Source organism: Brachypodium distachyon, chromosome 5, assembly GCF_000005505.3.
Source record: "Brachypodium distachyon strain Bd21 chromosome 5, Brachypodium_distachyon_v3.0, whole genome shotgun sequence".
Classification (NCBI taxonomy): Eukaryota; Viridiplantae; Streptophyta; class Magnoliopsida; order Poales; family Poaceae; genus Brachypodium; species Brachypodium distachyon.
In genome coordinates, this window is record NC_016135.3 from 26051182 (window position 1) to 26079085 (window position 27904).

A 27904-nucleotide genomic window follows, 5' to 3' on the forward strand; every position below is an offset into this window, starting at 1 on the left:
TATAAGCCTAAAGAAATCTATCTAATCTTCTGACCAAATGGCCCCATCCGTCAGCGTCTCACGCAGTACCTCATCCACAAGACCACAACTCGCCCGCCCCACTGCGGGTCCCGTCCACAAGACCACGCCACCACCAACAACGATGGGGGTAGAAAGTCAAAAGCCGGTGCTCCTACGTGTCTTCAGCAGCGCCCTCGACCATTTCACGGGCAATTTACGGTATCACGTAATCAGGATATAAAGTTATAAACAAACAAACAAACGGTGGGCTGGGCATCGGTGGATGGATCGTTCGGTTCTCCGTCGTCAGATGGCCGCTTTCATGGTTGCATTTGGTGCTTTTCTGACGGGGCTGCTGCCATGTGGAATTCACGGGGAATATACAGCGGGAAGCACCCATCCGTCGCTTTTCTAATTTTTCCTTTCGCCTCTGGTTTCTCCGCATGACTCCATTTGTGTTAGATTCCCCCTCCATCTTTCGTCCTCCCTTTCCTCACGCCCGCTTTGGGCTAAATTACGCAAAGAACCTCCTGGAGCTAGCATGTACAGTTTGTTTTTATGGCTGTTCCTAGTGATCTGTCCTTTCGATGAACAAAATATATAGTACATGCATGAGTACGATCTTGTTTTAGCTAATACAGGAATGGATGCATTCTTACATATCTCCTCACAAGGCAAATAGGCTTTGACTTGGTGAGGTTAGTTTGTTTGGTTGGATGCAAAAGGTTCACAAGGCAAAGCATGCAGCATATGCGTGGACTATTCTCCTCGCTCCACCGCCACTTTAGGCCGGCTTATAGAAGGAACGTCCATGCATACATGAAGACAATTCCAATTCCATTCACCTGTTTTTTTGTACAGGTTTACCAAACCCAAGCACTCGAGCGTGCTGGCTACCCTGATGGAAAATGCGGAGGATAGAAAGTCGTGTGTGACAGACAGGAAACACGGCGCTGCTGCCATTCCCTAGACGAAACGTAAAGAAGGCGAGTTAAGTAGGCGAGTATGCACTCATGGAGGATGAGCATTTGAGCAAGATGCAGAGTTGGTGCCATTGAAAGGCAAGCATCCATGATAATACTAGTATATACTCATGTGCATGTCAGCTACTCCCTGGCAGTAGTACGAGATGTTTAGGTGATGCATGGCATGGATTTTCACGGTTTTTTTTTCTCCCTAATCAAGCATCCTTGTGATGTCCATATCATTGCTATCTACACTACATATTTTTTTTTAACCTTTATCTACACTACATATAGGTTTTGTGTTTTTCTACTCTCTTCCTTTTTTCATGGGCTGTAAGAGAGGGAGAGGCAGCTAGAGTAAAATTAAAGCTGCCAGGTGCATACTGTGGGGACAGGCAGACAGAGAAGGTAGCAGCCATATTTTGGTTTCTCGTCCTTGGACTGTTTAAGCCATTGACTCTGGAACGGGCTGTACTAATGTCGACTGCATGCATGTAAGGTCATCGCATCAATCAAGGATTCCCAGTCTCCTGTGGCTAACTACGTACGGGTCAATTGAAACGGTACGTACATATGATCAGCGCCACACACACACACACAAGAAATCAACGCTAGCGATGATAGTCGACGAAGTATACTGTACCGGAGTATGAAGCAGCAGCAAACCGAGATCCTTTTGCACAAAACAACATACCGGAGTATTTTTTTTTTCTGTTTGAGTGCATTTGCTTGCTGTTCGCTTTCAGAATAAAATTTGCTTGCTGGTACCAATTATGCATGAATTGGAAAAGGAATCTTGCTTTGGTTCTACTATACCCCTGGCTTATTTCATTTTTCTTCCGTTGCACACGTCCGCATGCGTAACGATGATGGACTCGACCGAGCAATTTACTGGAATCGAGGGAATCGAAGACCATTGCATTGCATGGAGGGATGGAGGGGGGCTGGTTACAGTGGTGAGTAATAGTGAGTAGTAACATATTTGTGATAACATAAATCCTCATTTATTAATTTTATAGATTCATTGTATGTTGGGAAATGTGATGTGATGGTAACATATCTAGTTACCTCAACCCTCTCTTTTCTCATTCATAACATGATACATCACCCAAATTGTTTAGTTGGCATTTTAGTTATCATCTTTGTTACTTCCACTGTTACCAGCCTCAATGCTCGAGCTGCGGCACCAGTCAATGCGTGCAGTGCGTGCACACTACACGAACACATGGCTTAATTACTGTACGTACTCTGTATTTTAATCAGCTAATAGTGCTATAGGTACGATTTTTTATGTACGATGTGTGTACGACAGAGCTATGCCATCCAATCGTAACTGCTTAGTTGCTCTTCATTAGCTCAGAAAATGAAGAATCAAGAAATTTAATTGGATCGCGTACGAGTGGGGCGATTTGGGGTAGGGGGCAGAATTAGATAGATGATCTATTTTTAAGAAATTTTAATGGGTTGATTAGTGCATATTAAGTAAAATCAAATTTATTTGCCCCTGTCTCCGTCCCTGGCCACGTCGATTCGTACATCCATCGTAGTCAAAACGTGGGCGTTTCCGCGGACGAAAAAAGAACCAGAAAAGGAAAACCACACCATGCATCGAATTACATGGACACGCAAGTCCAAAGGACTGAAGGAGGTAGTAGGGGCCAAGTACTTTGCTCCCCAATCTCCATTAGGCAGCAGAAAGCTAAGCTAGCACGAACAATGCTCCTACTAGTCCTCGGATAATTGGGCCATCACCAACCACTTTGACCGGGATTTCCCCTCCCCGCACAGTACACGCACGATCGATCAATTCATCCATCCGTCTTTGGGTTCTCGGCGGACTGTGACCCGTCACGAACGAAATGTGAAAAGAGCCGGGCGATCGATGTTTCTTTCTTGCCGGTCTCCTCGTCCCGTTTCCCCCCAGCCCAAAACGTCGGCCATCAACCACCCCTACGGCCCTACGAGTACTAGCACTACGTACGAAGAGCGAGTACTACGGAGTACGTTTTTCTACGGTTCACTGGGACATCGGGAACCGTGGTGTGGACACCATCGTGATTTCCGCCTGACCTTCTCGCGTCACAAATCACGGCTGCATGCACCAGTGAACAGAGGAGAGCAGAGCAGGCAGGGGAACGGCTCGAGCTTAATTAACCTGCTGCCGCGCCCCGCGATTCACGTCCCCCGTGTCGTTGCTGCTGGACGTATGTCATGGGTTAAAGTGGGTAAATTCATGGAGGGACGCGACGTGCGTGCCAGTGGGGGGGAAGAGGCTCTACCGGGAACAGGCGCTGCTATGCTACTCGTAGTCCGTAGTGTACGCTCTCAAAGCTCAAAGCTGGCGCCTGCGGTTTTTTGTGTTTTTCCCTTGTTCCCCTTCCTACGAGGGAGCACCGGAGCACACATTGGCCAATAGGGCTGCTTTCACGGTTCACACGGACGACGTACGCCATTGTTTTACTTACATACAGCATCCCAAAGCGTGCGCTAATGCACGAGCAATACTCCAGTAACTAGTACCAGTTCGTACTGTACTTTTTTTTTCCTTCGAAACTTGGTGTAATGCACCACTAGCAGTACTACTAGTGTACCGCACCTCCTCTTGGGCACTCCTTTAAGACCGATCAGGGACGGATCCGGGCTCATGTCCGTGAGACCGATCACGAGAGGGCTAATTCGCGTGTGCAGCGATTCGAAATTACGCCGATGAATCCAAGATATAAACCCTCCATCACATGTCAAGTGATTCAAACTTGTTCAAATATGAATGTATTTATGCGAAAAAAATGTCTGGACGGGGAGATGACAGCAGCAGCAGTACGTCGCAACTTGCGATGCGAGTCCCGTGATCGTGTGGCAAGCTAGCTCGTTCAGACTCCGTTGGCACGGGCAACTGGCCGGGCAAGTGTTTCGCTTAAATTCCCCACGCTCTTTTTATGCCTTTTCGCGGCGCGCCTGGCTGGCCGTGCCGTGCCCTTGCCGCGCGGCCGGCGCGCTCGGGGATCCCCTCCCGCTTTTCCCTCACCCGCCCGCGCGCGTCGGCGGCGGCTCTCCCTTCCGGCGACACCCAAACCCAACCAACACACAACGGCAGCACACGCAATGCAGCCACCAAACTTACACTATTACTATCGTGTTGACCGGGATCTTGTCATCCGGGCAAAGATCTTTGGACATCGACGAGTGACATCCTGGCCCTCGTCCCTCGTGTCCCCTGCATCTCCTCTCCGGAGCCAGGAAGTTCTCTGAAAGAACGCGCCCATAAACACGATAAATCTCTCATAAATCTCTGCCCACACAGTACAACAAGGGCAGCAGCATTTACAACACGGGCCAAAATGTATGCGCTACTCCTTGAAAGCCTAGGGGCTCGTTCTTGACCAGTAATTGCTGCTGGAATATCACAGATCGACCATCCAAGTATCCAAGGCATGGGCATGGGCTGTCCCTGCTTTTCCTCTGACAAATCACAATGAGAGTCCCCTGGTTCAAGCAAAGCCACATGCACGGCACGGAGAGAAGGGCTAACTAAAGGCTATGGCCGTAGGCCCGTAGGCTTTGCCTGCTGCAAAATCTTGGCCCACGTAAGCGTATACTCCGTACGTACGTTACGTATCGAAGCAGGTATGTGTGTATATTAATATGGTCGATCTTAACCACGTACGGCATGTGAATGAAGGTACCAACAGTAAAATGGTGGTGGTGACCAGTGAGAGAAAATGAGAATGATGTGGCCACAGAAGTTGGCCATGCCTTTGCGTTGCGGGGGATTCCTTCCTTTGAAACGACTTCTCATCTCAATGCAGGAATACAAAGATCGCAGGTGAGATGGTTGTGAGACAGTATGTATACTGTACTCCAGTATATATACCTGTTAAGAATGTTCACCAATCGCCACCGTTTGTGTACCTGAGACCACATGCCGTATGCATGTGAATACATCCAATTACTTCCTTTTCCTTTTTTGTGTTTTTCTTCCATGTGGTGACATGGACAAGGAGGTGATGACTTTGGCGATGTTTTGTCAGCAAAGCGAGTGAAAGCAAAAGTAGACGAACACATAATAGAATAGAATCTTTAGCATATGGCCATAGAATGGTACACTAAACTGGGCTAATAATTAAGAAAACCTTAAGCACACCTAGAGCCAGCCAACAGAAAACCAACACGCGCACCAGCAGAGAACCTAAGAAATAGCTACAAGTGAAAGCTATATATATTACACTATCACAAGATCAAAAGCTACACGCAGCTGGATAATGTAAGTAAACCTCTCTCCTTGTGATTTGCATCATGGCAGCCAAAGAACGGGCGTGCTTGGTCCCCCACCGGTGACTAGCTTGCTAAATACTCGGACAGAGACCTGTCATAGCGCATACGAAGCATAAATCAGGTTGGTGGTTTCAGATGACAACATGAGTATCTTCACAGGAAAAAAAGAGAAGGGGATTATTTCTCACTAGCCAGATGTATATTTATGAAGCGGAATCGGCGCGTGTACGTCTATTTTGCTGACGCCTCAATAGCACAGCCTGCAGTGCCGATGCACCAGCGATCAGTCCAGCTTCTCACGCTCTCTGGCACTGCACTGCACGTCTGCACCTGATCAATGCTGCTACGACGCCACACAAATGACACAATCCCCTGCAGCTACATTTACTCTGCAGCAGGAGAAGGAAGAGTGCAGGAAGGACTCTTAAAAAACCCAACAAACAAATTGCATGCTGTCACGGCTCTTCTTCATTTGCGGGAGACATTGGCATTCATCAGGTGCAAGTGTGGTGTCCAGCTGGAGGATTTGAAACACGGCTCGTCGTTGAAGGTCTCCGAGAATTGAATGACTTGTCACGGAGTATATTCTGACCAACCCTCTACCAAGAGAGTTGCCTGTTTCAGTGAATTGATGTGGGGGTAACCGTACACCTGCATGGCTGCACCTAGTGTACTTGCACTGCACTGTCGACACGCACAAATGCAGGACCGTGCCCTGTTTGGAATCGTGTAATAATTAGATCATGATGGCGCGTGTTGCCTCGCACCCGTCCGTTTTAACAATAAAGTGAGAGTTAAGTTATCTCATTGATTCAAAATTGTGAAATCAATATTTGAGTACGTATGTAATACAGATTCATGCCCTGACCATATACTCCCTCCGTCCCATATTAAGTGACTTAAATTTGTTAAAATATGAATGTATCTTCATCTAAAAAGTGTCTAAATACGTGTAATAGAAACTCACTTAATACAAGACGGAGGAAGTAATATATAATTTGGTGATTATGCTAACACTTTGAATCACACCTTGCACTAACAACATTTCTCTCTCCTAGTCCAAAAACCACTTCTTTGACAACTTTATTGCCATCGGGTCCTGCCCTGGAAATACTCAAATAACTGGACAACACTGACATTGTATTATCAACATTCATCTATGAGTATATGAGTACGCATATTGCGAGTTTTTCCGCACAGATGCTCCTAGAGCAACATTCATGTATGAGTACGCATATTGCGAGTTTTTCCACACAGATGCTCCTAGAGCTATAGCATGACTTGACACCACCAAAATAAAATGTTCAATATCTATATAAAGAGTTCCTTCCATCTTTCTGGAAAAACAAATGGAAAGAAAGATAATGCAGTTTATACATATAAGCTTAATAACAAAAACAAGTTTGCCATCTCTCAACCATGCACTGTCTCAAACCAACCCCTCATTCTGGTTCAATTGGGTTCAGACATGGATTGAGAAATATAACCTTATTTGTAAACTGAGAAAAATTATAAGGTCACTGCGGCATTCGGCATATACAGGCAGCAAATCATCAGGTTCTCTGCAACGAAACACTTATTTGTTGGAAACCGTAAGTTGCAATTGACGAATCCTCGGCATACGGTCTGTGAATGCCAGTAACACACAGAAAGTTATCATAGAGAGAGGGTCGTCAAGCACATCCATATCATCCCTCTAGAACAACAAGACAAGAAAGCTAACCAGAACTCAACCACCGAGTTAGAGCATCTCTAGCTGATACCGAAAAGAGGCCAAAACCGAAAAATAACCATCACTTTAAGGGTTCGGAAGGAAAACCGGCACAGAACAGATACCGTAAACCCAATCTGAACTTGATTTTTTTCCGGTGAACCTATCTCGCGAGGCAAAAATCCGAACATACTCGGGACAGAGTTCGGGATTTCTCGGTTCCGAACATCTCGTGAAAACGGTTGGGCGGGCTGAAATTTCAGCCCGCGCTTTCTTCCTCTGCCGGCCCCTCCATGGCTGCCGCCCTGCCCACGCCGTGCCCCGTGCGCGCCTCCGGCCGCCTGCCCCTGCGCGCGCTTGCGGCCCCTGCGAGCGCCATGGCCGCCCGCCGCGCCCCGTTGCCAGCCTGCCTGCTCGTTTTCGGTTCAGTTTTCGATTTTGCGAGGACTCGGGCATAACAGATACCGCATACTCGTTTTCGGTTCAGTTTTCGGTTTCTATTTTGGCCGCGTTTTTTCAAAACCGAAAAACCTTGATTCAGTACACCGAGCACGCATTTTTTCAGTTCAGGTTTTTCGGTAACTGCTAGAGTTGCTCGTACCCCAAAATCGATGGTCGAATTCATTTGTGCCAACACAGCCCGTATGATTAGCTAGCTCTAAGCAGCTAGAGATGCCCATGTCCTGCATGCATGCATGACATCTGCGTTGAAGGCCCACTTTGTTCTCTATTGTTAACCACAAACCGACAACGCGAGGCCTCGCCACCTACGGAAATTTCTCCGCGCCCGCCCCGTTCTAATTACGGAAAAAATTCGTCGCCCCTCCCTTTTCCTTGTTGTTCCCATTGCGGAAATTTTCTCTGTACACAAAAACGCCTTCGCCTGCTCGATCAGATCAGAATGAGCTCAAACTGACAAGATGTCGTCCGCCCCTCCATCACCATGCACTACCAATGAGTAAAACCAAAGACCCACCACCCGCGAACCCGGAGGATGGAAGGTCGCATGCCTCTGTCTCATCGTCCTATGGTTGTGTACCTTCCTTTTCGTGATCTTCCTATGGTGTCATTGGAGGAAGGCGGAGGCAAGCCCGGCGGATGCGCGACGCACGCCAGAAGAGCGCCAGGCGCAGGCCCAGCTCGTTTAAAACTCAACAAACAAATTGGATGCTGTGACGACTCTTCTTTCATTTGCGGGAGTCATTGCATTTCATCAGGTGCAAGTTTGGTGTCCAGCGGGCAATTCCAGCATCAGCATTGATGCCATGTAATCTCACGGGAGGATTTGAAACAGGGCTTGTCGTTGAAGGTCTTCGAGAATTGAATGGCCTGTCATTGAGTATATTCTGACGAACCAAGTTACCGCACGCCAGTAGTCTCTACCAAGAGCAGTTAGTTGCCTGTTTCAGTGAATTGATGTGGGGTGGGGGATGGGGGGTAGGCGTACACCTGCACGGCTGCACCTAGTGTACTTGTATCGCACTGTTGACTCGCACAAATGCAGGACCGTGCCTCGAAGCCCAGGGACGGAGCCAGGAATTTGACACGAGGAGGGCGAGTTGGGATTGGGGAGGACGAAATTAGAGTCTTCACCAGTGTTTTTTAGTGAACTCATTAGTAAGTATCAACTAAAATGAAATTTCTTGGGCTTGGGGGGGGGGGGGGGGGGGCTCCCTTGGATCCATCCCTGGGGGGCGGCGCCCCCCTTGGATCCATCCTTGTCGAAGCCCGTAGTAATATATGAAAACTCCAATCAGTAGTTTAGAAAGCTTCAATCACAATTCCATTCGCAAAAGGAAAACTAATGGAAAAACTGAACTGCACGCAACCTCATGCAGAAATTAATATATTTTTTGAGAATTGCATAAATTAATATAGTGGAGTCTCACACGTCCATATGGGCCTCGGGATGGCCCAATGAAAATCTACCAAATACGGAGTAGCAGAAAAGGAGTAAATATTTGTCCAGGATACGGATATTGTTTTTAGAGCAGGTCCAGGATATGGACGAACAGTGTAACATACTGGGCCAAACTTTTCGAATAGATGGACCATATGTATGGAATTCGAAGTGGCACATGATAGGAATTTGTTTGGCCCATGTTGTGTACCCTAGTCCTGGGCCAAGTACTCGGGTCGATCCAGTGGTCGCACCCCCCCTCTAAAAAAAAGCCACCGCCGATCCAATCGCCGCCGTGGCTCGAGAATCGAGATGCCATCCCCCTCGAGTTCCCAACGAATATGGAGACGCGCGATCTCGTCGAGGACGGGGACGGTGGCGTCGCCGCGGGCGACCGTCCGGCGCTGGAACTCGATGGCGAGCTCGCAGACCCAACAGCCGACGGCGTCTCTTTTAGCCTGGTGCGCCCCGCGGGACTCTTCGGCGGCGCTGGTGACAGGTGACCAGGACGACAAGGAAGGGGAGCTGATCCATTGGTCGGAGCGACGGAGCCTGCGATGTCCCTAGCTAAAGTTCATCGTCGATTCCGCGCTCGGAAAAAAGAGGAAGAAGATGGGGGTGTTGAGGAAGAAGACGGCAAGCTAAACATGGGCGCTAGGAGCCTGCGCAACCGCAATCAGTATTCGACTGTCTTCTGAGCTGCGTTACAAAATCGGTTCATTGTGGCCGAGAAGGCCTTGGGAGATGTGGATGATTCCACCATGGGATGCATAAAGCTTGCAAGCCTCTTCTGCAGTCAGCACCGACATTGTCTTTCGTTGTGGCCATGATGTTGTGGCTGAGATGAGTTTGGATACCTCCAATATCTCACTCCCGCATGAGAGCTCATACTTTGGACTATTATCATAGTACATCTTCCCCTCCTCCACAGACCTCTGCAAGGAAAAAGGTGTGTCAGCCATTAATGGTCTCACTCATTTAAGTTCATGTTGTTTTGGCCATCAATCTTTTTTTTTATGCGTAGAGCTTCTAGAAAGACATAAGATGTGCATGATCATAATACACATAATGTGGAAAAAAAACATAATCCCTCCGTTCTACAAAAGATGTCTCAAGTTTTTTAAAATTTGAATGTATCTAGACATGACTTAATGTATAGGTGCAATCAAATTTAGTCAAAATTGAAACATCCTTTGTTAGACGGATGAAGTAAATATTTTCTTTTCAGAAACAAAAAAAAACATAAATAAATTGGCACATGCAGGCCCAGTTTTTTGTACGGCTTCCCTCAAATAAGTCATGCTTTGTATGTTTTTTAGGCCCATCGATCTCTTCTTCTGCAATGGAATTTTAGCAGCTCTCATGCTAACTTAAAAAAAGGAATTTTCGCATATAAATCATACAATTTTTCTCGTACTATGAATCTGCAGAATAGAACTAAGCAATGGCTAGACCTCAAGGACACTAGCCAATAAGCAATTGATATAGGAACGATAGTTTTGGGGGGATTTATTCTACTCCCTCCGTAGAATTTCTTGTCGTAGCATCTTTAGGAATAACATTTTACAATAACATCTTCAGAATTATAGAAATTACAATCATCTCGATGAACCTCTCAACCGAAGCCCAGACCAATTATTCAACCCCAATGCGCCCTCATGAGCAGTACTAATTAATCAATCAATTGCAGCATCCATCACTTGTTTGGAGAGCAAGCACATTAGGGTACAACAGAAGAACCTAGTACTGAACTATCTGCTAAATCAAACCATTCCACTTTTTAAAAAGCATTAGGGGCCAAGAAGGACAGTGCTTGTACCTTGAGGTGTGAGGAGAGGGCGGGGCCGTGGAACCAGCGGCTGAGCTCGAGAACCATCCCTGGGTCAAGCTTGACGGCGATAACAACCTTGCCGCCGGCCTCGAGTAGGCGGTTGCTGAGGTTCCCCGTGCCGGTGGCGGCTTGAGGCCGACCTCGGCGAGGATGGAGTCCACCAGCGTCGAGTTTTTCAGGATATGCTGGCCGTTGGACTTCTCGAACGGGACCCTGCGCTGCAGCCGTCGCCGCCTGCCGCTTCTTCTGGATCTTCCCGCCCGCCATGGTGGTCTCTGGTTCCGGCCTCCGCGAACTGGGCAGGAGGCAGTCATGAGGCGGCGCGCGGGTTTGGAATCGGACAGAGGAAGAAGGTGCTAGGGTTCTAGCCGTGCAGTTCGTGCGGGGGCAGATCAAAAAGAAGGGGATGGGGCGGGTGATACGGTGCGACGGCCCCCGCATTGGTGCCTTGGTGGCCGGCCCCGCGCCGTTGTGCTCCGCCCGCACCACCGCGTACTGGATCTTCAACATCTCTCGCTCCCTGCTCGGATCCGGTGTCGCTTGTCCCCTTCCATAACCTCATGCGCCGCTGATCTGAGAAGAAAACCGCTGGCTCGGGCACACGCGCGGGGAAGAAGTGAATCGGGGGACGTTTCCGCTCCACGCGCGGGTAAACTTTATAGCAGTAAACATACAATGTATCTCTTTTTTTTTAATAAATAGAATGCGACATCACATTTTTTACTAGATGGCATACTAGGAGAGTAGTTCCTTTATTACATAGTTGATTAGTGAGGCTTCACTTAATCTCACTCCAAACATGGGACTAATTTGCCGGCGGCGGATCAAGCGCTGGGCCACACCCGTCACACAGTCGACGTCGCTGGCGAGACAAACGTGCGTGCAATCTCCAACGTCTGCGAGAGGCCCTTCAACACAGTTGGCGCCGTAGTCGGTCGCCTGGTCACTCGCTCTAAGAAGAATCGGGGATTGCAACTGCGTATGCAAGCTTTAGCCTCTTGTGCACCGCTATTGATCTTCATGTGGCTTATGTCGTGGATGTGAAGAATTTGGTGGCCTCCGATGTCTCACATGAGAACTCATAATTTGGACTTTGATCCCATTACATTTCCAATCCCCAAGATATCTACAAGGACCTTAAATAGGGTTCATCCTTATTGTGCTAAAAAACGTGTCATCCATTTATGGTGTCACTTAGTTAAGTCACACCACTTTTCATGCCATTTTTTGCCATCAGAAAAGTGTCGTTCGCTCATAATATCAATGCAGACGCACGGAACGCATGCAATCAGGAGCAGAGTAGCATAGCATGCCTGCTCGCACGCACGTTGGTTCGACCGTTGAAGCATGCAGGCTTTTCAAGCATACGGCGAAATTATTACACGTCGCGGCCTTTTTTTCCCTCTCCAAAACGTCTCGGCGATGCGACCATGGTCTAATATGAGAATTGGCCTCGGCATTTCCAAGAACCCAATATGCTTGCTTCGCCTCTGTTTCGATGGAACTTGGAGCAGGCAGTGTGTGCTTTTTTTCGTGGACTACTCTGACACTTTGGCCGTCATAGGTTCCATGTAAAGTGTGACTACTGTAGTTTTTATTTTTGTTGTTATAAACCTCAAGGAAACTTTACCTTACCGGCTCTTGTTCTAACAGAATGAACTGCAGCTAAGTATTAACAATTGTGCAGAAGGTCCCCTCGGGGACATTGTTGATTGCACGGTTATGTGTATGGCGCGCGTAGTCACTTGCATCACTGGATGTGTGCCGAGATTTGACATAACGCCTCTGGTAATGGACGTTTGCCACTACTATTTTTATATGTATCGAGACAAACATTACGATGACTAGCGTGAGATAATCACAAATGAAGAGTTGGAAGAAATAAATGGATCTTGTTCCTAACTCTATGGTACGTTCCTCTAATGTCTCGAATATTCGATTCTCGTTGCCAAACTTTTTTATAATCGAAAAACAACACACTCATAAAGCTAGGAGAAGTGCTTGTTTGAATTTGGCCATCTCTCACAATAATCAACACATCGATGAAGAAAATCTACCAATAAGCCTCTTCCCTTTCCTAACACATTGAATCCTTAAATAGGAGAATTTGTACAGGGGTATTGGATAGTACATGCAAAACTTTCATTGAAACCAAACCCATACCATATGTATGACTATATTACATGCATAATAATTTGGAATGGTGGCCTCATGAGGCATGAATGAAAAATAACCAATGACAACGTCGCATCAAGCATGATGCCAGTCACACAAAATAGGACTCTGTGCAGTGGCGTTGAGGAAGCACAAATGAGTGATCTTGGGTGCACCCCTACAACAGCACCTTGCGGTTAGAATATGGAAAAATAGGATTTTTCTATGAAATGTTCATGTCTGAGTGTTGAATTTTCTGTGAAAAACAGGAATTATCGATTTCACATTTCAGAATACCTTGAGGGAAGGTGCCATGGTGAAGACACCAGGCAAATTTGGGACTGTCTCATATTCAACATTCAACACGTCACCAATTTTTGCTATTTGATTTTACTGGTTGCTTCGATGTTTTTTTTCTTCCAAATATCAGTAGATGATCTAAGAATAAAACACTCCAATAACTAGTGTGTTGGCCCGCGCACTTATGCGGATAGACTTTATAAAAGGCTGCACGTTAACTAGCTCGTGCTCGTCAAAAGTCATAAATAATATCCCACACACCATGTCAGTCTATCCAGCTCAGTTTCCTCCTTGTAGTGTTAGATAACTCTTCAATATTCGTTGACACTAATCACCTAAGTTTTGCCACTGATCATTTCATGACATCCAAGAAACACTGGACTCGACGACAGTCGTGATGCTTAATACAGTCAGACAAGACAGTCTTATTGTACTTCATAATGCAGGCTAATCCCTTTCACCCCTTCTTCCTTAATTCTATTGGTATGATCAGCTGCTTTGAAGTCGGATGTTCCCACTGAAGATCCGGTTTAGGATCGCAGCTAGCCTCACGCCTCCCTGGGCAATCCTCTTCTGAACAACCGGCAGCGCCGAGAAGAAGTACTCGTCTGCAGTTTCAATATCAAAGAGAGGTGATTTCATCACAGTTCTAACCATAGATTGTTTGCCACTACGATAACTAATTCCTTCTAATTACTACTAGTACCTTCTAAGTTGGATTGTTGCTCAACACCCACATATGCGTCGCACGACAGCTCCGCACTCTCCTGTGCGTATCTGCAATTCGCTTTCAGCCGTCAGCTTGCATGAAACTCAGTTTCAGCTGTTCCATTAGAACCATGCAGATGATGAGCTAGCTTACTTGTCGGGATAAGTCGTTGCCGCCCACTCGTTCTCTTCACTGGCCCAGTCCTCCTGTTTGAATTAATACAACTCAAACACTCGAATCAAAACAATCGAGGTGGGAAATTAAGCTCCAGCTAGCGATGCCGACAGTGCAGTGCAGAATATAACGATCGAGCTTACAGTGAGGTTGAGCTTGATGGCCTTGATCATGGTGCTGAGGTCGTCGTTGTAGAACTTGTTCATGGCCGTTTGGATTACCTTATCATCCCACACCTGAAACAACTCACGCGTGTTAGTTAGACAAGCCAGGAACAGAAGGGACCAATGTGGGTCCAAATCCAATCCATTCTATATTTGTACCTTGTGCAGGTTGGTCTTGGTGGTGTTGTACCAGGTGACAAGGATGGTGTTGCCGCCGAAGTCGCTGGTGCGGCCGCAATGCATGGGCTGGTGGACGTCGCCGACGAAGTGGGACAGGAACATCAGGCTCTCCGTCAGGTTGTCTGATGATGGCAGCCAATGTGATTCAGTTGTTTTCTGATTGACCAAGTACACAGCAAAGTGGAGAAAGAAGCTTACAGGGGCTGGACGAGTCTTGCAGCGAGGCGGTGTAGTTGTTGATCGCTCCCACCACGCACATGTCCTTCTCCCCTTTCGTGCCGTGGCAGTCCCCTGTTCAGAAATCGTACCACCGGCGCTAGTTTAGTTTAGCCAATTTTCTCAAGGTTGGTACTACTCGGTTAGTACGCATGCTGCAAATCAAATGTGAGATCGATGAACTGAACATGCTGCTGGAATATTCTGCAAATCAACCGTGTCGGCGTTCAATTTCTCAGAAAAAAGAAAGAAAAGACTAGAGAAGAACGGGTCAGGCATCCAACGGGTTCTTCAGTAGCGTCAGGTGAATGTGTGTGTGGCGTAAGCTGTGGTCTAGGAGCACGCGTGAGAAGAACGTGTGGTGACTGGTGAGTCGTGACCACTCACAGACTTCTTCTGCTTAAGCACGGGCTTTCTAACTTCTAGATGAAGAATGTAGTACTGGATCTGGATGTAAAGGTTGGGAGTCACGAGTGCGAGAGGACAGAGGAGTACGTACTGGCGTAGCTGAACTTGCAGTCTCCGGGAGTGTCGGCGAAGTGCAGGGGCGCCGACCACCGGATCCGGGGCCGCTCGGTGTCCGGCCACGAGCACACCTCCGCGAGTTCGCCGTTGGCGGACGCCGGCAGGAGCGCCTTCACCGCCGCCAACGCCTCGCTCGTCAGGAAACCCTGCACGAGTCCCATTCATTCAGTTAAACAGATTGCTGTACTAATTAAACAACAAATCAAGGACTGGTGTGCAGTGCTGGAGCTGGTGTACGTACATCGGCGATCTTGCAGACCATGTAGTGGCCCTCCACGCCCCACGCCTGAGCCGCCGGAGCTCTCGCCGCCGCTGCGACCAATAGGACGTGGAGAAGCAGGAGCAGGGCCATCCTAGCTTGGCCTCTCTCTTTCGTTCTCTTTGTGTGTGTGTTATTGCTCTCTTTCACTTTGGTGTGCTTTATTATGCATCTACTCCCGTACTGCTACCGACAGGCTGATTAACAAATGACCAATTGCGTGCGCCCGTGCGTTTCGGTAGAATCCCCCGTCTGATCAGCTGAGATGCTGTTGGTCGCAAGTCCTAACCCACCCAGTGTTCCTCGTGGTTCGCATGTGCAGCTCGTACGCTCTAGTGGTCTGATCTCAACAGAGTAATCTTAAAATAAAATAAAATATGAGGATAAGGTCTTAGAAAGGCATGCATTGTCTGCACGCTCTCAGAAATGATGGTTTCAGTCTTGGATTTGCACGCTCAACTTGGTTGTAGGAATGGGTGTGTACGTTGCCATCCCAAAAACCCGTGCCAAGTTGAACGTGAATGGGGCAGTAAACAAAGAACGCTGCCGCGCAGGTTTCGGGGGGCTGGATCTGGATACCCAATACAAAATTCTGTGGAACCGATTTTTCGAACAACCCAACTTGGGTCAAGGGAAGCACATATAGTTGAGTAAAATACTCAAACTGGCCCTATTTTTTTGGGGAGAGGGGGGGCGGAAATTGGCAGTAGGGTTCACTTTAGTCACTGCTCATATTTCCAAAGCCTGAAATTAAGGTCATTATTTTTGGGAAAATGTCTCATCCACGATCACCATGTACAATTCGCTTGTATTCCGCTGATGTGACATAGAGACCATAGAGCGAGGCACTTGACGGGTCACCGTGACAACAGAGCAACCATGCCACATTCTTCTTTTTACCACCATCGTCCCAAACATGCATATCTGTTGTACAACACTCTACCTCTCTAGTAGTATAAGGTTTGCAATGGAGCAGACTAAGAACCAACGAGATCATCGACTTCCGCCACTTGGCTGCAGCCGGTTCACATGCCTCCACACCCGGACAACACGAGACCGGTTGTCGCTCACCTGGGTCTCGATGCCCATCACTGGAGAGCTTTGCCTACCACAGCAACCACGAGACAAGAAGAATGAGGAACCCGTCGGCAAAGCCCCGTCGGGCGCTCAAGCCTTGCCTGACGGTGTCCTCCGGCGGCGACAAGGGTGGGGGCGGGGAGGGGTGGAGATGTGCAAAGCTCAAAGGCCGATCACTACTCTCAGACAACGAGAGTCAGCCAAATGGAACACAAAGACGACGAAGGAACTAGACTGTACAGCTTGAGAAAGAGTTCATCCAATCATCTGAAATTCCAAGATAATTTTACTTGCATGCAGAAGTGTTGCAGTTTGTTTCATTAGTTCGGGTGCCATACTAGAAATCAAATGTCAATTAGGAAACTCTGAACTATTTCTGTGTGTATTTCCTATGCTAATGGCTCACAATGTCATATAGAGCTAACTATGTGGAAGCAGACAAAATGAATTCAGGTTCAGTTTTCATACAGTTAAAAAAAAGTTATGTTCTTTCAAAAGTTCACAGGAATAAATGTTAACTGTATCCACGAGCATAAGTGTTACAAATATTTTCCATTCAGGCTCCAACTTTGTGAAGTTCTTCGTTGTAGACACTTCCAATGATGACAAGGAAATGCAAATTTGGTAATGCAATCAGATGATCAAACTGAGAATTCGGCCAATCCCGGGTTCAATATCTTATCTATCGCTAAAAAAAAAATATCTGTCACTAAATTATTACATCGCGTACAAATCTGCTGGTGGAAGACTTTAACTTCACGACTTGTACCTCTGTCCCAATTCTGTGTGCGGAAATTGCAGCACATACAGATTTTCAACACAGATTGGCTAGAAGCCTAGGCAGCTCGGCAGGATGACGCCATGTGTGCCGACGAGATCATCATGTTCCGCCAGTCGGCTTCAGGAGGTTCACATGCCTCCACACCCTCCAGAACGGCGACGACACCATCTTGGCCACCAAGGCCTCCGCGTCCCCGCACTGCGCTTCCACCAAGGCCGCGTACTCCCGCAGCGCCGCGCCCACGACCTTCTCCTCCCCCTCCCCGGGCCTCCCCTCGAACCCCGCCGCGCCTCGCCTGAGCATCTCCGCCCGCTTGGCGTGCTTCTCCGCGAACCGCGCGCCGCAGCCCCCCGGCGCCCTCGCCGCCGCATCCACCTCACAGGCCCTCGCCGCCGCGCCAGCTTCCTGGATCCCCATCTCGTCGTACACCTCCTCCAGAAATTCCATGGCGGCCATATGAACGAGGACGTCCTCTGGCTCCACCTCGTCCTCCTCCGCCGCCGCCGCCATCGCCCTCAAGTACATCTCCCGCAGGCGGCGCGTGGCGGGCACGAGCTGCTCCGCCTCCGCGCGCCGCGAGTCCGACCACGCGGCCAGGTGCCGCAGCTTCTCCTCGCCTGCACGCCGGTAGTACGCCGCGTTGTTGGCCAGCTCCGCGGCGAGCTACGCGGCGTAGCCCGGGAGCCCGTCCGCCCAATCCAGCTGCGAGAACGCGGGAAGAAATCCCGTCTCCTGCGCCTCATCAAGCGCCCTGGCCACGTCTGACTGTAACTTCCTCAAGGATTCCTCGAACTCTCCATCGACAGCCATCGACATGATCTGCTTCGTCTCTTGCTATCTCGATCAGTATTGATATGTGTTAATTCTGGCCTCTAGAGGGCCAGCTCGGCCCATATAAATAGGCCGGTGCCGCCGCGTCCCCAGGGATTCTCCTCTCCCCGGACTCGGAAACGAACACGCGTCCGATGGTGGGCCGGCCTGGCGCGGGATGGTCCGTTCCAGGCCGCAAAGGTAACATATCGATTTGTGCTAAAAAAAAAAGGTAACATATCTAATGCGTAATTTTGCGACAGTGTTTATCACTCCCAGTTACCGAAAAAAAATTCCACATCTTACCCGATTTAACAACTTTCTTCTAACCTCTTCTAATATGGCAGTGTGGCCCAAGTATTAGGCCTACATAGTAATAATTGATTAGATGCCAAATCAAAACCGCAAAATTTCACGTGATTTCTGTTCTATCGGGTCCACTCGACCAACATGACTGGCTACCTGCCCGATCCAAGTGGACTTTTGATTTGGCATCTAATATGTGTTCATGATCCAAACCGCCTCCGACTTTGCTCAAACCGGAAGCATTGTTTCCGGTTACCAAACCTAGTACGTGTTCATGATCCGCTTTGGTGCTTCTTATGCAAAAATATGTTTCGTCCCGGACAACTACCAGGATCACACAGTGAAGGTGCAATTGCACCGTCAGAAATAACCTAATAAACACCACATAAATATAATTTGTGCGTTGGTTAGCCGTGACTAAAGGTGGCAATCTCCGTCGACAGCCATGAGCGATCGACATGTCCTTGTCGGCAAAGCCCACCGCCGCCATGATCACTTGCGTTTTTTTGGAAACGTCTTCTTCTCTTGCTAATCGTCGATGTGATCTGTTTTTTTTGTTATTTCTGCAATCTCGACTACCAACTTCGCTGCGTGCCTAGGGGTTCTCTGCCCGACTCGGGAAGGGACACACGTACGATTGTACGCCGGCCTGGAGTCGTAACAACATGCCCCGCCCATGTAGGGTTTTTGGTCTCCTTTTTTTTCTTGACTGGTGGACAAGGGTATATGGATCAATGCGTAAAAAAAAATCTGAAGACATTTCAGGTCTTGCAAATGGTCATATTTGAGTGGGATTTTCTAGCAAATGTTCAAATTCGAGTGGGATTTTCTACTAGTAAATGGTCAAACTCTCGTCGGTAATTATGGATTTTCCCCATGAATTTATTCATATACTTGTTTTTTGCTAGAAAATTAATATGAATGAGTCCAACTCTCCGTGAAGATTTTTCTTTTAAATCTAGATTGTAGCTTCTTGATCATGTGCTTGTCGACGATCCATTTAGGATTCAATTATTCTAGGGTGTAGGTTACGCGAAGGGTTTAAGGAGTCAAGCCAGGGGGGCGACGAGATGATTCCCCTGGACTTCAAAGTTCAAACACACGGCGTACATCAAAATTAGTTAGATTCAGGCTAGAGGGTAGAGTATATAATCTTGTTTGATCTACCAACTCGGCCTAGATTTCTCGAGTACGAGGGGTTCATATTGAGCTAGTACCCATCTAAGACTCCTAAATCATCATTTGTTAGGAGAAAACCTTTTGGGTCAGGGTACCAGCGCAGTGTGCATGAGAATATGAGATTGTTTCTTACTCGTTTTGGATCCCTTCTTAGACGTACGGTAGCCATTCACAAAACATGTCATCACATTTTTTATAGGTATGGTATTTCAGTGTAGGGTACCCAATCACAAAACATGCCATCACATCCTTTGGAGCTTATCCAAAAACATTTACAGTAGATTAACAAGAGGAGAAATATGAGTGAAAAGATAGTACGGTTACTATGTTAAACAACTTCAGCATAAATTTGGCAAAAGCAATAATATATCCTAACTCATCCTAGCCGTGTAAATTCAATCGGTCGCTAAACAAAGACAAACAGACAACCGAAGCCAACACAGTGTCCACACTCCTCCACACACCGGTCGGCCGGCTGCTACCCACGGCGGTTCCGCGGCCCATCTAGTCAGACACCGACCCACCGGATCCACCAACCCGCTTCGCCGGCTCGCCGCTCCGATTCGCACGCTCCCCCGCGGCGCTGACTCCGGCGCCATGGCGGGCTGGATCTCCTCGAAGCTCAAAGCCGCCGAAACCCTCCTCCACCAAGCAAGCGCCGTCGCCCCTCCTCCCGTCTCCTCCTCACTCTGCCCAGCTCTTCTTCTAACTCTTCTACACTCGTCTTCTCCAACAGATCGACCAGCAGGCGGCGGAGTCGCTCGGCAAGTCCTCCTCCGCCTCCGACCTCACGGCCCTGCAGCAGCCTTCCCCCGCCGAGCTCCTCGACGGCCCCGAGCCGCGCAGGCCGCCGCCGGCGACCCCGCCTCCTTCCCTCGGCCTCCGCCTCGCCGCGAAGCGCCGCCACTCCCAGCCTCCCCCTCCACCTGCGCCCGCCCCACGCCGGTCCGCCTCCGCCGCGGCGGATCTCTCAGCGCAGGATCGGCCCGGTGGTGCGCCTGCGGAGGCGGTCGAGGCAAAAGCTGAGGAGGAGGATCGGAGGGATCGGGAGGGCGAGGAGGGAGGAGGCCCGTCTGAGAGCGGGAGCGGGAGCGATGAGGATTCCGATGGGTCGGGGAGCGACGACTCGGAGGAGGAGAGGCGGAGGGAGGAGGAGAGGAGCCGGCGACGTGCTGAGCGGCTCGCGGCAATGGCGGCGCGAGCGATCGCGGAGAGGGAGGAGGCCGTGGCGAGGCTTGAGGGAGAGAAGACCAGCCTGGAGAAGCTGCTTGCCGTCCGCGAGAAGGAGCAAGCGCAGGAGGTGAGACTGCTTCGGTCTCTGCGACGATTTTAGGTTTCCTTGTGTAATTTGAGCGATTCCTTGACGTGGCTATATTCTATGACTGAATGAACGGATTGAAAGAGAATGCTCTAGTGCCTTGGCATAGATGAAAACTGTTCGTGAGCAATCACAGATTCACAGACGCTTGGGTTAGTAGAGCAGTTCATTCATGTTATTAAGGTTTAATCATGTTGGATCAGTTCTGCTTAGCTTGGATGGGTATTGTGTTATAAGATGTATGAAGCCATAATTTGATCATCAATGTCAGAGTTTGGCATTTCCCCGGTTGTGTAACTTTTGCTGATCTTAACAATGACAATGAGCAACCTGGCCATGGGCTCATTCTTGTTTCTAGAAGGTAGTAAATAACTCAATCAGTTATGTTGTTTCCTATTATTATGTTCATGAACTTTCCTCTTGCTGCTTTGTGTTTTTAACACTGTGTTCTTGTGCTCTAGAATGCTGTCTACTTTGGTTCTTAGCTTGTGTTCTCATGCTCTGTTCCCACAGCTGCTTGTTGTGATTTTCAATGTTCATTCACTTGCATATTGGTTCTGTTCCATTTAACTATGTTATAATGTGGACTGATTTCCGCAAATGACAAATTGGTTATTATTTATCAGCATTTTTTCAACTATTTTTATGTTCATTTTCAGGCTTCAGAGCTGCAGACTAGTATGATTGAAACCATGGAAGCTACCGAGATAGAGAAACAACGACATCATAGCACTAGAATGGAAGCCCTTGTGCGGTTGGCCGAGCTTGAGGTTTGTCCATGCATATCACCTCTGTTTATAGACATTCCATCTGCCCTGCCTTACAACAAGCAACACAATATATCCCTTTTGACTTTATGTTGGAGAATATTATTGTTTCCAGTGTCCTACAAATGGCTCCAGTAAGCCATTTATTTGCCATATATAAGGAGCATATATCTTTTGTGATGACCAGACAGGTCACATAGCTGGGCCTGTTAGGTCATATAATCACTTTCAAGTTTCAGCAATGTTCTTATCAAAAATCATTTCAGGTAACAAACGCAGAGCTGGCAAAGTCACTTGCTAGGGAACAATGGAACCTGGAAGTTCAAGTATGTTGTCTTCCCCCCATTCCAATCTGTTTCTCCATGACAATTATTCATTGTGTATGTTGTGTATATGAGCACGCTTGGTTGAAAGTCACTTTGGCATAGTGCATACAGTTGTGTTGTGGACCACATTGTTTTATGCTTGGCTGAAACAGTCACTTTAGCATATTGTTGTTGACTTGTTGTGCTTTCTAGTTGTATAACTGTTGAATTAATGTACCATGTAAAGTATAGCTTGCTAGCCTTACACTGTACTATTTCCATGACAAATTGGACCTACTTATATATGTATTATGGTTGATAACTTGATATCATTGCCATCATATTCTAAGACATGTATCAAGCATGGGCAATACAAACTACAAAGAACTGCCGAAAGTTAAAATTTGTAGATTGTTATTTTAGTCATTTGGCAAGAAGGAAGAATGTGCGTAGAAAGTGCCAGTGTATGGTATGCCATATGCAGGAACAAGCCATAAGCATGAGTACTGGTTGAACATTAGCCTATTATACTCCCCTTAAACATTTGGAGAATGCTGGCATTTGCTAGGGCCTATACCGTGCATAATAGTTTTTGGTCACTTTCCTAAGTGCTGTTGTCACTCGAGAATACATAATTGGTATTACTCTGGGATGGGATAATCTAGAATGAGCGCACTCTACATCCTTACCTTACAATCAATTGTAATTAACTAGCTAGAGAAAAATAACTGTCATAGCCCCTGATAACAGTGAGTTGGGTGAGTAATGAAAATAATTTTACAATTTTAGTAGTAGAACTTTAAATCATTTCACTCTTTGCATTGTGAGTAGGTTGATCAAGTTGCACAACTTCGAGAGGAAGTTGATCTGAAGACTTTTGCTCAAGATAGTAAGCTAACCATTCTTGTCTTTCTGTTTTATTTGAGCTTTAAACTCTCTTGTTTCTGATTATTAGGCCAATTATGGGTAATATAATAGCATGGCATCATTTTCAGAAAGTTTCTCATCAGGTAAGCACTGTATTTCAGTATGTGACTATTTATCGTTCCATGAGCAGAATACAAGAGGAAAATAGCAAAGATGCAGAAGGCAAGCGTCCCTTTGGTTGATGAAGTAAGCAAACGAATTACATTTGATGTGATTGGACGTCCATCCTGAACAACAGATATGATGTTTGTTTAAGGGTTTAGAGTAAAATGATTTGACTTAAACAAGGTCTCCTTGTCTTTCCTGTTTGTAATTTTGTTGAACTTTTGTCTAGATAGAATCCTTGAGAAGGCTAAAGCTTGAAGATGAAATTATTGATGCTGAATACACTCAGACATGTGATAGAATTGTCAGCTTGAAGGACAAGGTACGTCCTCCTGTCTATAACTGAAATGAACAACTTGTTATGTTGTATGTTTATCTAGCGATCTAGGGACTCTTTCAACAAATCGCTATAGGCAATAATTGCTCTGTGCTTCATCATCTTTTTCCACAAATAGTGTTAGGACATAATTATTCTGTGCTTCAGCATGGTACTGTTCAGGATTCTTTCCAGTGGACTCCCAATTAGCTCAATAATTTATTAGTCCTGTTTGATCTGGTTTGGAACGCATACGTCAATTCATCTTTTTGTTGTTTCGTTACTGCACACTATTTTCCTTTATGCTTTAGATCATTGAGAAAAGGGACAGAAATAAATTATATCCTTGCAGTTATAGCACTCATGCTATCTACCCTTTTCTGGAAAATTCTCTGTGTATGTGCACCTTAAAAATAGCATTCTTATTTCTTAGGATCCAGTGCTTATGAGGTGAGCAGCATTTGTTGAGATTTTACATTCTGTTCTGCAGAAGAAAAAGAAGAAGTAAAATTAACCAATTGTCCACATTGGGTTTCCCTTGTTTTTATTCATAGGCAAGGAAGATTGAGGAAAACATTGAGCTGACAAGAAGGGACATGGTGCAACCTACAGAGGTGGAAATTGAACTCAAGAAGAGGCTTGATCAACTCACTGATCGGTTGATTCAGAAACAAATGCAGGTTAGTTCTATGTGCTCGTCCATGTTTAATTCCTGGATTGCGATTGAAGTGTCCAGATTTTATAGCATGTCCTGTAACTTCAGTACCTGCTTCTTTTTCTGTATTGGGATCTTCCTTTACAGAGAGAAGATTTTTGAATGACCTCACTTGGATAGAATTTGGTAGCTTATGAAAATGTCATTATCTGCATGGAAAAAACACATGTTGCTACTGCTTTAGTACACTGCTGTTCGCTGGCGTAATGCTGAGATGCAAATGTTTTCTTTCAGGTTGAATCCCTCTCTTCAGAGAAGTCAACTTTGGTACTGAGAATCGAGGTATATACATGTAATAAACCTATTGTATTCAAGTCAGCATAGAAAATATCTTGGTAGAGTTGAATCAATCTACCCAACTAAAACTACATAAAGGGGTAACTAACATTGTGCATCACTGCATCATCTCCAGGCTGTTTCTAGATCACTCGACAATAATGCCTCATCATTGGCTTCATCTAGCTCATCATCAAGAATAGATATCGAAGCCGGTACATGGCAAGGGTCATATTCGCCAAGGCTGCGCGACAGGATACGGACTGGGCAACAGCATCTGGGATCTGCGATACGACAGCTCGATTCCATCTTCTCAGCTGGCCATATCTTCCTGCGGCGGAATCCGAAGGCACTGATCTGGGCCACGGTGTACCTGGTGTGCCTCCACATATGGGTCCTGTACATACTGTCATCACATTCCACAGCACCAGACACCCGCCCTGGTGCTACTTTTTCTTTGGAGTCTATAAACAAGACTAGTATTTAACCTTTTCCTTTTCTCTATATTTTTTCTTTTCCGTTTGTGCTCTACACTATACTATAGCCATACATAGCCTATTCTTGTGCAGAAGGGGCGTTACTGCTGGACAAGTGGTGGTTTGCTGGTAAAATGAGTTGGTTGTACACTTGTACTCTTGTATCGGCCTGCTTCAGCATCAACTCGGCTACGATTCAGAAATTCTACCACTTCAGTTTTTATCTTGCAGCGTATTTCCTGCAGTCCGCGGCACTTCCCGATTCAAAAACAAGGTACTCAACGTAGTAGTAGTAGTAGTAGTAGTAGTAGTACCAACTCCGTAGCCTAAATAAATAAATAAAATTACTCTAAAAATATGTCACCAGAAGTAATGCTGTTCTTGCCGGGCACACACTGTTCTTGTTGGAGTAATGCTCGAGAGACACTCGCTTACAGTGTCCACTTAATCCGGTCTGTTCTGGGTTTTAAGATATGCTTGCAAACGAAAATGATAATGTCTCAAGATGGAACCCACCAGGTTTGGGTGTATCATGTTTGGACTTTAGACGGATGCATGTTTCGTTGTCGTCCGTCGTGGCAGGCCACGCCAGGAGCATCTGGGCGCGGTCGCAGTGTTGGCATGGCAGGTGCTTGGATAGTTGGATTGCCGTGTGCGGAAGGAGCGTTCTCGTGCATGCCGGTCCATGACTTTGATTGGTTAGGCGCGGCGCAATGTAGCGTGCATTGTGGGCACGCTGACAGCAGGTACAGCTACGTGTGAAGCAAATCACAAAGGTGATGTGAGATAAGCGGCGATTCGATCGACGATTCGGGGAAAGGGAATCTGATCAGGCCGGCCGGCCCTATCTTCAACCTTGGCATCTCCCGCGGTGTCTCTGGCTACCTGCTCCGTACCATCGAAAAAGCGACGTCGACCTGGCATATATGGCGCACCGTCTGTCCGTCTTGAACTCTTGATGATTTCTTCTTCTTCTTTTCCCGGTGGAGATGGACAAATCGTGTGGCTCCACTGCGCCTGATTTGCCTCCACTGGGCCTTCCACTGCCTCTCTGCCGGTTGCTTTTGAGCCTACCTTAGCTATGAACTTGGTACGTGTTCGCAGCTCGTGAAAATCATTGCCTGTTACTCTCAAGTATGGATCGAATGGAATCTGTGCAAATCCTGCTCTAGTCAAAGCCGGCCGGGTGCAGGTGTGCAGCGTACATATCCTGGCTTCCTTGGCCGTTGACACTTGCGGTCGCTGGTACGCTGACTCTATCTCGATCGAGTTAGTATTGCCCACTTTACGCCACAACAGTGGTGCACGTATGTAAAGTGAAGAAAACTACAGACACACGTCTCACTTACACCGCATGGGTTAAGAACACAGAAACATCGCTGCTCCGAAAACGAAACGCATTTCGCAAATTATTGGGCGCCCGTCACACGCACGGAGAGAATCTAGCTATAGTAGCCATTAATTTGCTCTTGCGCGCTAGATGACTGTTCCTTGCATGGCCACTATGTATATGTATGCATGCGTGATATACATATCTCCAAAGCTAAAGCCTAAAGTTCTTTTGCCCGAACTAGTTAAAGGCAGAGCTGAGCACGATGGACGTCAATCGGATCACGTACCGATCGTTTCTGCATTTCTATCCAAACCCCGGCCCCCTCCTGGAATATCGATCGATCACTTGTACGTCGTTGTTTATTTCATCCGTTTGCCTTCTTCCATAGACCAAGGATGCGATTTATCGACGGGGACACACACTGCACACCTGCGGTCATGTCGCCCCACCCACGAAAATATACCCGCTTTTGCGTAAAGCTCGCAGGTGATTCCCTGAATGTGTTATTCGGAACGAGCCCGGCTTTCTCTGCTTTCTACCAGTGGCTGGCGGACACGTCGGAGATGTGTTCCGTGGATATCGCTGCCGGGAAATGCGGGCGATCTACGCTCGGTGGAAGGGGGCCATGCATGAGAATATTCCAGCACTACTGAGCCATGTCAAGTTATCAACGCCACGACGGTGCAGAAGTGCCAATCCCAGCCCACCCGATTGGGGCCTGGGAATCCCAGAGAAATTGGGCGGATCGAATTAAGATAAATATCTAAGCTTGGGATAGTAGTAAGTTCTACGTGCTAGAGATCAAGTAGGATTATTCATCTGATTATGCTTGATTGGAACTTGTCGTGGTTCCGGGAGAAAAACTTGCTGCCGCATAGTTCCTGGTTCGAGCCGCCACAGCCCACAGGGTTGCATATTTTCAGACGGCTCGTGTCGAAAAAATGAAAAAATGACAAGCTACTCGCAAATATGAAAAATGACAAGCTGGACAGAGTATATTCCAAGCTTCTATTCGCATACTATATACAAAGTCTGACTCTCTTGGCGGCGGGCACACTCCCCTATGCAACAACATACCCCTATACGCATGCCAAGTGAGAAAATTTTCCCGGTGGAATTTAATTGGTTTGCCTGAGTACATACTACGTAGCATATCAAATTTATTTCGTAGGGCATGGCGCAAAAAGGTATCTCGATTCTGGGCCGCTGAAGACGATGACCATAGGACCAAACGTCAAAGAGTTTTCTATCTGCTCTCTGGACCCTTTGACTAGCTTCCTCCGGTCAATCGTTGCCGATGATTGTCTTCTGGTATCGTACGTGACGCCACGAGTCCGCGACTCAAGTGTCAAGGCTACGATGGTGAGGTTCAATTTTTTATCTATCAATCTCTCTCCTGCTACAAAAGCCTAACTAAATTTGCTTTCTCTTCAAGATGTTGGGTATTAATTCTTAATGCTCAAGTGTTAAAACAGTACTTCCTCCGGTCTGAATTACTTTTTACTAATTTAGTAAAAAAATGTACTAAATTTGGGACAAATAATTCCGGCCGGATGGAGTATGTTTTTTTCTTCCCTTAACTTACACAGTGGTTTAAATTTTTTTAGGAAAATGAGAAACAGTGTAGGAAGAAGGAAAAAAGTGTAAAAATGTCGGCCAAAAATCAAACCTAAGAATGTTCCATATTTTAGCAAAACAACCAAAGAACGAAATACTGTAACACGTAAACAAAATAGTTGCCAGCAGTTTATGATCAAATCTAGGCTTTTGTCATAATTGATGACATCGCAAATAACAAAAAAGGGGGCCATACGAAAACCGTAAATAAAGCTACACGCCTACACCCACAAGTA

At 47.0% G+C, this 27904-nt stretch overlaps 3 protein-coding genes across 3 annotated transcripts; 1 reads left to right on the forward strand and 2 right to left on the reverse strand.

Annotated features, from left to right (window-relative positions):
• Positions 1 to 9469: 9469 nt before the first annotated feature.
• Positions 9470 to 11571, reverse strand: LOC100835367 (ribosomal RNA small subunit methyltransferase). Its single transcript, XM_003579345.4, has 2 exons — positions 10668 to 11571; positions 9470 to 9783 (listed from the first exon to the last, which is right to left on the reverse strand). The coding sequence occupies exons 1-2, from the start codon at positions 11187 to 11189 to the stop codon at positions 9553 to 9555; spliced, it is 753 nt and encodes a 250-aa protein (XP_003579393.1). The 5' UTR covers positions 11190 to 11571; the 3' UTR covers positions 9470 to 9552.
• Positions 11572 to 13302: 1731 nt separating this feature from the next.
• On the reverse strand, positions 13303 to 15650 carry LOC100836520 (endonuclease 2). The gene is given in 9 exon segments (XM_003580651.4): positions 13303 to 13643; positions 13645 to 13741; positions 13840 to 13910; positions 13996 to 14048; positions 14160 to 14252; positions 14340 to 14482; positions 14559 to 14651; positions 15076 to 15247; positions 15343 to 15650. Coding segments are annotated over 9 exon segments (918 nt in total). The 5' UTR covers positions 15454 to 15650; the 3' UTR covers positions 13303 to 13558.
• A 4312-nt stretch (positions 15651 to 19962) lies between these two features.
• LOC100835995 (golgin candidate 2) lies at positions 19963 to 24941 on the forward strand. The gene is made up of 10 exons (XM_003580649.4): positions 19963 to 20164; positions 20250 to 20813; positions 21491 to 21601; positions 21865 to 21924; positions 22735 to 22792; positions 22961 to 23016; positions 23165 to 23257; positions 23806 to 23931; positions 24201 to 24248; positions 24379 to 24941. The coding sequence occupies exons 1-10, from the start codon at positions 20111 to 20113 to the stop codon at positions 24727 to 24729; spliced, it is 1521 nt and encodes a 506-aa protein (XP_003580697.1). The 5' UTR covers positions 19963 to 20110; the 3' UTR covers positions 24730 to 24941.
• The last annotated feature ends 2963 nt before the right edge of the window (positions 24942 to 27904 follow it).